Genomic DNA, 11,942 nt, shown 5'->3' on the forward strand with positions numbered 1-11,942 from the left:
CGAAAAGCACCCGTAGAAAGGCGGATGCCCAAATGGTGCACGGGGTCCAGCATTTTCAAAGCACTTTGAGTCGCAGACTGATAAAGAACAGCCCCATAATCTAAGCGGGTGCGAAGGAGGCTTCTATACAGGTTTATGAGACATTGCCTGTCACTCCCCCACGTAGTGCGTGACAACACTTTTAAAACATTCATGGCTTTTAAACATTTTATTTTTAAATACTTGATGTGCGGTACGAAGGTCAACTTGTTGTCCAATATTAATCCTAAGAATTTATGCTCCGCATTAACAGACAAACGTTGACCGTTCAGTTCAATGTCGGGTTTTAAGTGCATGCCTCTCTTTCGGGAGAACAAGACACACGTGCTTTTTTGTGGGTTTAGTCGGAATCCATTTTCCCCTGCCCATTTGGAGACCTTGTTTAAGCTTAACTGAACCTGCCGTTCACACATTGCCAGATTGAGAGACCTAAAGTCAAGCTGGACGCCATCGACATATGTACAATAAAAAATATTGCGAGGGATGGTCAAGCGCAAGGCATTCATTTTTATGAGAAAAAGTGTGCAGCTAAGTACACCACCTTGTGGCACGCCTGTTTCCTGGACAAATGTTTGGGAAAGAACCGTGCCCACTCGAACACGGAACGTCCGGTTTGACAGGTAGCTTTCGATTATGTGAAACATTCTTCCGCGCACGCCAAGGTGGGGCAGGTCTCTTAGAATTCCAAAACGCCATGTTGTATCATAAGCCTTTTCGATACCGAGGAACACAGAGCGAAAATATTGTTTATGGACGAAGGCGTCTCTGATCTGTGCCTCAATACGAACAAGGTGTTCTGTGGTGGATCTACTTTCTCGAAACCCGCACTCAAATTTGTCGAGCAAATTGTTCGTTTCAAGAAAGTGTACAAGTCGGCAGTTTTTCATTTTTTCGAAGACTTTGCACAAGCAGCTTGTAAGTGCAATAGGCCTCTAAATCGAAGCTAAAGAAGGGTCCTTGCCCTCTTTCACAATGGGAATAATAATAGCCCCTTTCTAGGAGGCAGGATTAGTGCCAGAAAACGAGATAGCATTGTAAAAACAAAGTAAGGTTTTTCGTGTTTCGACTGGTACGTTTTTTAACATTTCATACACCACACGGTCAGAACCTGGGGCAGAAGTACTGCAGGAATTTAGAGACGTTTGGAGCTAAGCTAGACTAAAAGCTTGGTTCTATGCCTCGTATCTAGTGCATTTGTGTTCGAGTTTTTGTTTTTCTATTCTTGTTCTGTATTTTTGGAAAGTGTCAGTATAGTGGGATGAGCTGGACACCTGTTCGAAGCGTGCACCGAGGAAGTTTGCCTGATCTTCCAAGGTATCGCCCTGAGTGTTTACGAGTGGAAGTGTCTGTACTTGTTTTCCTGCTATCCTACCGACCATGTTCCAGACTAGCCTCCTGTGTGTATGAATTGATCCCTGACAAAAACTTCTGCCAGCTTTCTCTTCTGGCCTGCGGACGCGTTCTCCTGCCTTGAGACTTTATTTTCTTGAAGGTGTCAACATTTTCGGTTGTCAGTGAGTTCCGAAGCAGCCTCCAAGCTCTGTTTTGCTGTTTGCGCGCGTTTCGGCATTCAGAGTTCCACCATGGCACACGCCGTTTTCCTGGGTGTCCATTTGTTTGTGGGATGCATTTTGTTGCAGCATCAATCAAAAAAGCTGTGAAGTGTTCGACAGCAACATCAATGTTTAAAGTACATATTGATTTGTGGGGTTTAACGTCCCAAAACCACCATTTGATTATGAGAGACGCCGTAGTGGAGGGCTCCGAAAATTCGACCACCTGGCGTTCTTTAACGTGCACCCAAATCTGAGTACACGAGCCTCTAACATTTCCGCCTCCATCGTAAATGCAGCCGCCGCAGCCGGGAATTGAACCCGCGACCTGCGGGTCAGCAGCCGAGTACCTTAGCCACTAGACCACCGCGGCGGGGCGCTTAAAGTACATATGTCACTCCAATCTATACGAGCGATGGTATAAAACTGTTCCCAGTCGGCTCTGTTCATGAGCCATTTAGGAACACGGGGTGGACACTGAGTTGCTGTATTTGTGCTCAAAACTACGGGGAAGGGGTCACTTTCGTACAGATTACTGACCACTTTCCAGTGGAGTAGAGGCACAAGAGATGGAGATACTATACTTAGGTCTATGGAGGAGTAGGTGTTATGTGCGACATTATAATAGGTTGGTTGTTTTCTATTTAAGAGACATGCGCTCGACGAGAGAAGGAACTGTTCAATCAGTCGACCTCGCGCGTCGCAACGAGAGTCTCCTCATAGCCTGCTATGCGCATCGAAGTCTCCAAGGAGAACATAAGGCTCCGGAAGTTCATCAATGAAAGAGTGTAAATCACGCTTTTGCAGCTGATAGCAAGGAGGAATGTAAATAGTGCAGGTTGTGATCAGTTTATCAACAAGAACTGCTCGAACAGCCACTGTCTCAAAGGATGTTTGGAGTTGTAAGTGTGTGCATACAATTCTTTGATTCACTGTGATGGCAACACCTCTGGATGATGTCATGGCATCATCATGGTCCTTTCGAAAAATAACGTATTTACGAAAAAAATTAGTGTGTTTTGAATTAAGGTGTATTTCTTGTACACACAGCAATTTTGATGAGTTTTCGTGTAAGAGTTCTTGGATGTCGTCAAGGTTTCTGAGAAGGCCACTGACGTGCCATTGTATAATTTGAGTGTTCATGGTGAATCTCAAATAGTGCTGTGTGTACGAAAAGCGAGTGGCTGTTTAGACAGGGAATTTGAGTTCACTTAACAAGGCCGTCACCAGGCCCTGTTATTTCGAGGAGGCACTAGATGCCCACACATGCGGGCTGTTAGTTCGGATTTCGGGCCTCGCCTGGTGAGGGGAGGCCTTGAGACCCGAGGACTCTGGAGTCTCCGGTCTCTGTTTGGGAGTAGGCGGTGTAGCCTGGGCTACAGCCGCCTTGGGGGCAGGTGCAACAACCGCCAGCTCGATATGCGCGGGCCGAAGGAGTGGCGAAGGCTGGTGTGGCTGTGCCCCCTGACGCGCCGCATCAGCGTACGTAGGTCCATAGAATGGAGCGACTCTTCGCCGTGCTTCCTTAAATGATATGTTCTCCTTCACCTTTAATGTAATTATTTCTTTTTCTTTTTTCCAGTATGTGCAGGAGCGGTAATATGCGGCATGGTTTCCTTCGCAGTTTACACAGTGTGGCGGTTGTTTGCAGTTCTCAGACACGTGGCCTAGGACTCCACATTGTGCACAAGTCTGGCGACCACGACAGGTTTTAGAGCCATGGCCATACCTCTGTCATTGGAAGCAACGATGAGGGTTTGGTATATACGGCCTGATAGATGTCTTCGTGTACCCTGTTTGATGGAATCTGGTAGTTTGCTGGATGCAAACGTGAGTATTAAGTGTTTCGTCGGTATTTCCTTATTATCTCTTCTGATGATAATTCTCTGTACATTATTGACATTTTGGCTCTTCCACCCTTCCAAAAGTTCAGTTTCGGTAAGGTCAAGTAAGTCTGCGTCAGATACCACTCCGCAAGTTATGTTCATAGATCTCTGTGGTGTTACGGTGATCGGTACGTCAGCAAACGTTGAGAGGCTGTCTGGCTTTACAAATTGTGCTTTATCCCGGATTTCGAGAAGAAGGTCTCCGCTAGCTATTTTGGTTACTTTGTATCCAGCCCCGAGAGTTTCAGTAAGACACCTGGCAACTACGAAATGAGATACGGTCCTGGCTTGCTTTCTGGTTTTTTCACCGTGAATGACGTGGAAGTGGGGAAAAGTTTCTATTGGCTGGTTGAAGAAATTTATGTCGTCGGTGTGTACCCGCTTCAGGCCGGTACGCTCAGATAGTAAAGGTAATGCTCCATGCATGCGGATCTTATTTTTGTTCAGCAGCGTTGGCTGCCACCCACCACGGAGCCTAACAAGGGGACGCTGCAAGTTTGCAGGTGCTGAAAGCTTGCAGACGTCAGCCGTACAACACTACCATAACCCAATGTGCCTAGACCAAGGTAGGCTATTTGCACAGGGTTAACCTTTGCCGCCAGGAAAATCGGAAGTAAACAGAAGAGAGTAGAAAACAGGACAGATAGATAGTGAGAGATAAAGACGAAGATGTAGGCAGAGAGAGATAGGAAAAGGCGACTGCCGATTTCCCCTGGGTGGGTGAGCCCAGGGGTGCCGTCTACGTGAAGCCGGGGCCAAAGGGGTGTGTTGCTTCTGCCGGGGGGCCTTAAAGATCCAAGCACCCAGTGTCAGCTCAACCCCCAGGATCCCCTTTTCCCCGGACACGGCAAAGCCACGCACGGCTAGGCGTGGGAGGGAGTCGAAACTCCCCCGTTAGCTCGGGTTCGTAGTGTCGCTACACACCAAACGCCTACTTGCGCAGGCTCGCTCTCCTGCAGGGCAAACGTCAAAGAAGACACGAACGCTAACACTGAACAGCGAGAAAGCCGCAGGCAGAGGGGACTACAACCAGAGTACGGGCCCCTTCCTGAAGCAGCCAGGCAGACTCGCATCCCGACATCCACAACTGCAACCATGACCGCCCCCGTGCAGCCTGCACCACTCCTGCTCCGGCAACCCAAGAGCCGCCAACTTTCCGCGGTTCGCCACTGGAAGACCCGGAAAGCTGGATCAAAAGGTTCGACCGCGTCGCCACCTTCAATAACTAAACAGACGATGACAAGCTCCGGCATGTGTATTTCGCCTTAGAAGATGCTGCTCGGACCTGGTTCGAGAATCAAGAGCGAAGCCTTTCAACAAGGGACGTCTTTCGTGCCAGGTTCATCACCACTTTCGCAAGTGTGGTGCGCAAGAAGGTCGAAGCTCTTCTAGAAACCCGCATGCAGATGCCAAACGAAAACGTGGCGCTATTCACTGAAGATATGATTAAAGTTTTCTGCTACGCTGACTCCGACATGTTTGAGGAGAAGAAGGACCGTCTGCTCATGCGAGGAGTAAAGTAGGAACTCTTTGCCGGGCTGATCAGGAACCTGCCAAAGATGGTCGCCGAATTCATTTCAGAAGCATCTACGATAGAGAAGACGCTCGAGATGCGCACGCGGCAATATAACCGTAGCTTCTCGTCTACCAGCTATGCTGGCATTCAAGCGCTTGGAACCACTGACATGCGTGAGACGATCCGAGCGATCGTGCAAGAAGAGCTGCGAAAATTACTTCCTTCAGCGCAGCCTCGCGTGGAATCCATCGCGGACATCGTACGCCAGAAGATCCAGCAATCACTGGGTGTTCCTCACCCTCAGGAGCCTCAGCTGCAAGCCATGAGCTATGCTGCTGCAGCCCGCCGCCACGCCCCTCCTCCACGCGCTCGCCAAAGCGCTGCCTCATCCCACTTCTGTCACCAGACGCCACCGCCGCAACCACCCCCACCGACGTCCTACCATTCGCCAGCGGCCCAGCGCAGTGCGCCGAGGAAGACTGATGTCTGGCACACCCCTGACCACCGCCCGCTCTGCTAACACTGCGGCGAGGCCAGACACACATACCGCCGTTGCCAGTACCGACAGATGAGACAGCGTGGCTTTGCCGTCAATGCACCGCGTCCGAAGCCAGGAGAACGGCCACGTGGCATTGCCGACTACCTGACAGGAACTCAGTGTACACGACGAAGTCCTTCCCGTTCGCCGTCGCCCAGCCGCCACATGTCACCGCATTACTGGAAGTACTCTGGCAAAATGCGGGGCCGGTTTTCTAGCCCGTATCTGGAAAACTAAGGGCAGCAACCGATGGAGGTGCGGTTGCTGTGCGACGAACTACCAAAGATCCTCTGACGACGACGACGCCGCGACGTAGCTTTCCGAACACAACACCAACCAGGCAAAGCACTGACGGCGAAACCTCACTTACCGAAGGTGACCTGACGGCGCAACATGAAAGCAGCGGAACAAGCCGACGCAGCCGTGACCCGATGCCCCGCTCTAACTGTAATGCGAGACGGCGAACTAGCGACCTCGACGTTCTTATCGATGGCCACAGTGTGGCCCCTCTCGTCGATACTGTAGCCGACTACTCCGTCATCAGTGGGTCGTTCGCCGCGAGGTTAAAGAAATTTAGGACAGCTTGGGAGGCCCTGAAATCCGCACAGCCGGAGGTCATCTCGTAACGCCTGCAGGAATCTGCACAGCGAGAGTCACCATTAACGGCCGTATTTATCCTACAGACTTCGTAGTCCTACAGCGTAGCTCGAGAGACGTCATCCTTGGCATGGACTTCTTATGCCTCCATGGTGCTGTCATCAACCTAAAAATAAGGTCGATAACGTTATCCACAGAAGAAGCACTACCGCCGCGCACGCCATCAGGAAACCATGCCTTGAATGTGCTAGAAGAACAAGTCACTATTCCGCATCGCTCAGGCGTCATTATTTCAGTCGGTACTCCTAAATCACCTCACTTGAAAGGCGTCGTTGAAGGCAGTCAGCATCTGGTGGTCACCCGAAACATTTGCGTCACAAGAGGAATTGCATAGCTGCGGGGAGGCAAAGCAACGGTTATGCTCACGAACTTCAGCAATGAGTACAAACATGCGAACAAAGGAACAACGGTCGCATACACCGAAGAAATTGTCGAAGCCACCAGTGCTTTCGCCCTCGCCGATTCTGCGGAACCTGCTCAGAGGAACCAAGCCCCTCCCATAGCTTTCGATGTCAATTCCAGACTCCCGAACCGTAAGCAAGAACAGCTCAAGGCCCTGCTCTAGCAAAACGAAGATTGCTTTTCGTCGTCAAAAATAATTTGGCAGACCCCAATCGCAAAACACCACATCATAACCGAAGAAAATGCCAGACCACTCCGTCAGAGTCCGTACAGTGTTTCGACGCGAGAACGTGAGGCCATGAAGAGACAAGTTGATGAAATGCTACGGGATGACATTATCCAGCCGTCCAAGACTCCATGGGCATCCCCCGTGCTGTTAGTGAACAAAAAGGATGGTACCCTACGTTTCTGCGTCGATTATCGCCGCCTGAACAAAATCACAAGAAAGGGTGTGTATTCTCTCCCACGATAGACGACGCACTTGATCAGCTCTATAACGCCCAGTACTTTTCGTCAATGAACCTCAAGACTGGCTATTGGCAAATCGAAGTCGACGAAAGAGACCTGGAGAAGCCGGCATTTATAACACCGGACGGCCTCTTCGAGTTTAAGGTGATGCCCTTCGGTCTTTGCTCAGCGCCTGCAACTTTTCAACACATTATAGATACAGTACTGGCAGGATTGAAGTGACAGACTTGCCTTGTGTACTTGGACGACGTCGTCGTGTTTTCCTCGAGTTTCCACGAGCATCTTCGGCGCCTTGAAGCTGTACTTGAAGCCATCAAGACGTCTGGACCCATACTGAAGCCAGACAAGTGCAGATTTGCGTACAAGGAGCTCTTGTTTCTGGGGTACGTTATTAGAAAGCCTGGAGTTCGTCCCGATCCACGGGAAACTGCCACCATCGCCGACTTCCCGCCGCCCACTGACAAAAAGGCGGTGCGCCGATTTCTGGGCCTGTGCGCCTATTATAGGTGGTTCGTGAAAAACTTCGCCCGCATCGCCGATCATCTCACTAACCTTATCAAGGCCGACGTGGAGTTCAACTGGGAAACGCCGCCGGAACACGCTTTCCAGGAGCTTAAACATCGCCTACAGACACCTCCATTACTTGCCCATTTCGACGAATTCGCCGAGACGGAAATACACACTGAAGCAGCAGCGTAGGCCTTGCCACCGTTCTTGTGCAGAAAGCTGACGGACATGAAAGGATTATGATCATGATGATGATTATGATGATGATGATGATGATGATGATGATGATGAAGGTTATGATGATGAGGATGATGGTGGTGGTGGTGGTGGTGGTGGTGGTAGATTTTAGTGGCGCAAGAGCAACTCGGGCCAAAGAGCACCAAACACGAGTTTTTCGTTGGTTCAACTATAGAAAAAAATCTCAGGGTGGTAAGAATAAAATAGTGGGGCATACGGATTAAATTTGAGTGTAATGACTATGTGTGATGAGTTTAAAACGGTCTAAACCTATGGGTTTTAAAAAGTCACGCAGTGGTGGCAGTGGTCCTTGTCAGCACAAGGAGTGCGTGCTGCATGACATTTGGTAAAGAGGTCTCAGCGGTTCTCTCAGAATTGAGAGTGGGCTGAGATTAGTGAGAATATGTAATTAAGTGCAGGAATCCAACATCAGCTAAGAACTTTAAAACTACTTTTATGGGAAACATAGGATCGTCCCCAAAAAAACTAAGTGTGAGGCGATATGTGGCATTTGTATAGCTTTGGGAAGTGATGCAGTCTTTGTGGTTCAAGGTACGGGCACATAATTAAAACGTGAACGACAGATAGCACATCACCACATTTTTCACAACACGGTGCGGGAGAGTTGCTTAAAAGCTGCGAGTGTGTTGCATGTGTATGACCGATTCTGAGTCTGCACAGTGCGACCTCTAGATGCCGTTTACGTTTTTCAGGAGCATATAGATATGCTCCTGAAAAACGCAAGAATGCAGATATGCTCCTATTCTTGGCTTTACTGTGTGCAGTTTGTTTTCAATTGCTGCGTTCCATTTCTCTTGTTATTGCTTACGCATTCGGTTTCTGGCTAGCGGCCTCAAGTCCTCATATGGGATGACGACTATGTCTACTGTTGGGCACACCGCTGGCTCACTACACGTGTGCCAGAGAGGCGCCGGGGGCCGTCATGGCGCTGCCCCCTGACGCGCCACTTCGGCAAAGCTGGTTTTTGGCAGGTAGGACACCTGCCTTCGTGCCTTCCTAAATGAAATGTTTTGTTTTACTTTAATCGTGACAATTTCCTTTTCTTTTTTCCAGCTGGGGCATGACCGTGAGTATGCGGCATGCTCCCCGTTACAGTTCACACAGTGAGGTGAGTTTTCACAAGCATCAGATGTGTGTTCATCAGCACTGCATTTCGCACAAGTTAGGCGGCCTCGGCAGTTCTGAGAACTGTGGCCGAACCGCTGGCATTTAAAACATCTGAGATGGTTCGGTATATATGGCCTCACTCGAAGCTTGATGTACCCTGCCTCAACGGAGTCGGGCAGTACACTTAAATTGAAAGTAAGTATTAAGTGCTTAGTCTGGATTTCTTTGCCATCGCGCCTCATCCTAATTCGTTTCACGTTGATGACATTCTGTTCGCTAAAACCCTCCAGGAGTTCAGCCTCCGTCAGCCCTAACAGGTCGTCATCTGAAACAACGCCACGGGTGGTGTTCATGGTTCGGTGTGGGGTTACTATTAATTTGGTATCTCCAAATTTCACTAGATTAGACAATTTTTCATACTGTTTCTGGTCGCGGAGCTCCAACAGGAGGTCACCACTTGCCATTCTCGATGCTTTATATCCTGGGCCAAATATTTCTGTCAAAGACTTCGAAACAAGAAAAGGTGAAATAGTTCTCACTGGTTTGCCGGGTGTGTCAGCGTGGATAACGTGTAATCGGGGAAAGGATACTCTCTGGTGACCAAAAAACTGGAATACTTCATCGGTGCGCCCTCTTTTCTGAGGGCGATCAGGAAGTGGGGGGAAGGAACAAGCCATAAGAAAAGGTTTATTTTCGGCAGCAGCGCCAGCCACCCACCATGGAGTCCTACAAGGGGACGCTGCAGGGTCTGTAAGCACAGGACCTGCAGACGCCAGCTGTACACCACCACTATAACCGAATATGGTGTATCCAAGGTAGAATAGCCACACAGGGTTAACCCTTGCCGCCAGGAAAAATCGGAAGTAAATGGAAGAGAGAAGACAGGATAGATTTAAAGACGAGAAAAGACTAAGATGTAGGAAGAGAGAGATAGGAAAAGGCGACTGCCGATTTCCCCTGGGTGGGTCAGCCCAGGGGTGCCGTCTACGTGAAGCCGGGGCCAGAGGGGTGTGTTACCTCTGCCGGGGGGCCTTAAAGGTCCAATCACCCAGCGTCGGCTCAACCCCCAGGATCCCCTTTTCCCCGGACACGGCAAAGCCACGCACGGCTAGACGTGGGAGAGAGTCAAAACTCCCTCGTTAGCTCGGGTCCGTGGTGTCGCTACACACCAAACGCCTACTTACGCAGGCGCCCCTGCGGGGGCCTCAGGACGTGGTCGTTGGCCGGATCCCAGGCGCCAAGTGTTACAACGATGACTGCGGCCACCGTCACTCTCTGGTAGCGTCGGCGGAGGTAGGCAGCGACAAGTTCGTACTTGGCGAGCTTGTCGTTGTGGGCGTTCGAGAAGGCCTCTGGTGTGTTTTCGAATGGACAAGCCACGTCAATCACCAAGGCCTCCTCGCCGCGCGCAACGACCAGGTCAGGACGTAGTCCAGTGTCGCCGACGAACCGGTTCTCGTAAGCCACCGTGAATTGACGGGTTGCGGCTGTACGTAGACGTTTGACCACCACGTTGTGCCGCGCCTGATACATGGCGCTGTGCGTCATGCAGTGGCACAGCACATGCGGTAAAGTCTCCCGTTGGTATCCGCAGACCCGGCAACGCTGATCGCGATCGGCGGGACCCCACATGACTGACCGTTCAGAGGCAGTAGGTTCAGACGCGCTCGGTGAATGAAGCGCCAGTCCGCGAAGTGTGATAACGCTCCACTCCGCATGAAGTGGGAACTGGCGCGATCCGCCGAGACGCAAGCCATGACTTTGCCTTGGTTGGACTGTGCATTCAGGGCGTTGTCGCGATCTGTGGCGAGTACATCGCGTAGAGACCGCATGACGCCGTTGCGATGTGAAGGCGGTAAGGTGACGTCGCCGCACGTGATGGTGACGTGGTCGGGGTCTAACGACCACGAGACGCGTAACCGCCTGGATGCCTTGTGGGCCTCCGTCCACACGGAGCGAAGCTGTATGGCAGGTGAGGAGTGAACTCCTGGGAGGTCGCCGAACAGATAAGCCTCGAGTTCGAATCAGGTCACCTCCCATACGAGGCGCGTCGAGGCGATGTCATAGGCGTCGGAGAGTGCCAACTCGCGCAAGCACCGATTAGACGTCGCGAGGAGTTTGAATGCCGAGTCGACGCGGCAAATGTCGCTTAACTCAGCAGCCACAGAAATAGCGACTGCCCCACCAGCAGAGCTCCCGTAGACGTAATTGGTGGATGCGTTGGTCGGCACGTAGAGGGTTGGTTTGACAAGTGGTCGGATAGCGTCGTCGAGACGGCGCCAGTCGGACTTCCCAAGTACCCCGCATCGCATGGCGAAGTTTAGGGCCGGGTATACGAAATACTTCAGTGTGTCAATGCGCTGCCAGGGGGCAAGTGGAGAAGAGAACAGGGCCCTCGCTTGGCAGATGGCGTCGTCCACAGCTGAAGATCCGGTCCTAGCTGGAAGGCTAAAACCCACCGGGCGTCCCAAGAATCGCAGTGGCTCGGAGTTTTCGAGTGCTGATACAGGGACGCCGGACACCCGGAATACGGTAGGACGCTATCCGACGGGGGTCATGCCACTCATATGCACAGTGGAGCACTTTGATGGGTTCAAGGCTAGTACAAGAGGACCGGCTAGGGCCTCCACCATGTCAATTCGCTGCTGTAGGAGGGAAGGGGAGTCGGCCAATGGCGTAAGGTCGTCTGCGTATGCGAGGATCTTATGCTCTTCGCCGTCGCCCTGTACACCACGAATGATTGGGTTCACGACGAGGTTAAAAAGCAACCCCGATAGGGGGCAACCTCGGCGGAGACCCGATCGGATAGGTACCGGCTCTGTCGCTCCTTCGGCTTCGACGATGAGGGTATTGTTGTCGCGGTAGAGATCTGTGACTGGCTCGGTGAATATGTCTCCAGCACCGGCTCCTCGTAGAGCGTGGAAGAGGGCTTGATAGGGCACGGACCCGTAAGCATTGGTGAAATCCAATAGTGCTGCAAAAGAAGTCCGGGCCACCAGCTCTTGCCGCAT

At 51.2% G+C, this 11,942-nt stretch overlaps 1 protein-coding gene across 1 annotated transcript; it reads right to left on the minus strand.

The window, feature by feature from the left end:
* Nucleotides 1-11,471: 11,471 nt before the first annotated feature.
* LOC142765896 (uncharacterized) lies at nt 11,472-11,942 on the minus strand. Its single transcript, XM_075867699.1, has one exon. It carries the CDS (start codon nt 11,940-11,942, stop codon nt 11,472-11,474), a length of 471 nt encoding a protein of 156 aa, XP_075723814.1.

Source organism: Rhipicephalus microplus, chromosome 6 (assembly GCF_043290135.1).
Source record: "Rhipicephalus microplus isolate Deutch F79 chromosome 6, USDA_Rmic, whole genome shotgun sequence".
In the NCBI taxonomy this organism is placed as follows: Eukaryota; Metazoa; Arthropoda; class Arachnida; order Ixodida; family Ixodidae; genus Rhipicephalus; species Rhipicephalus microplus.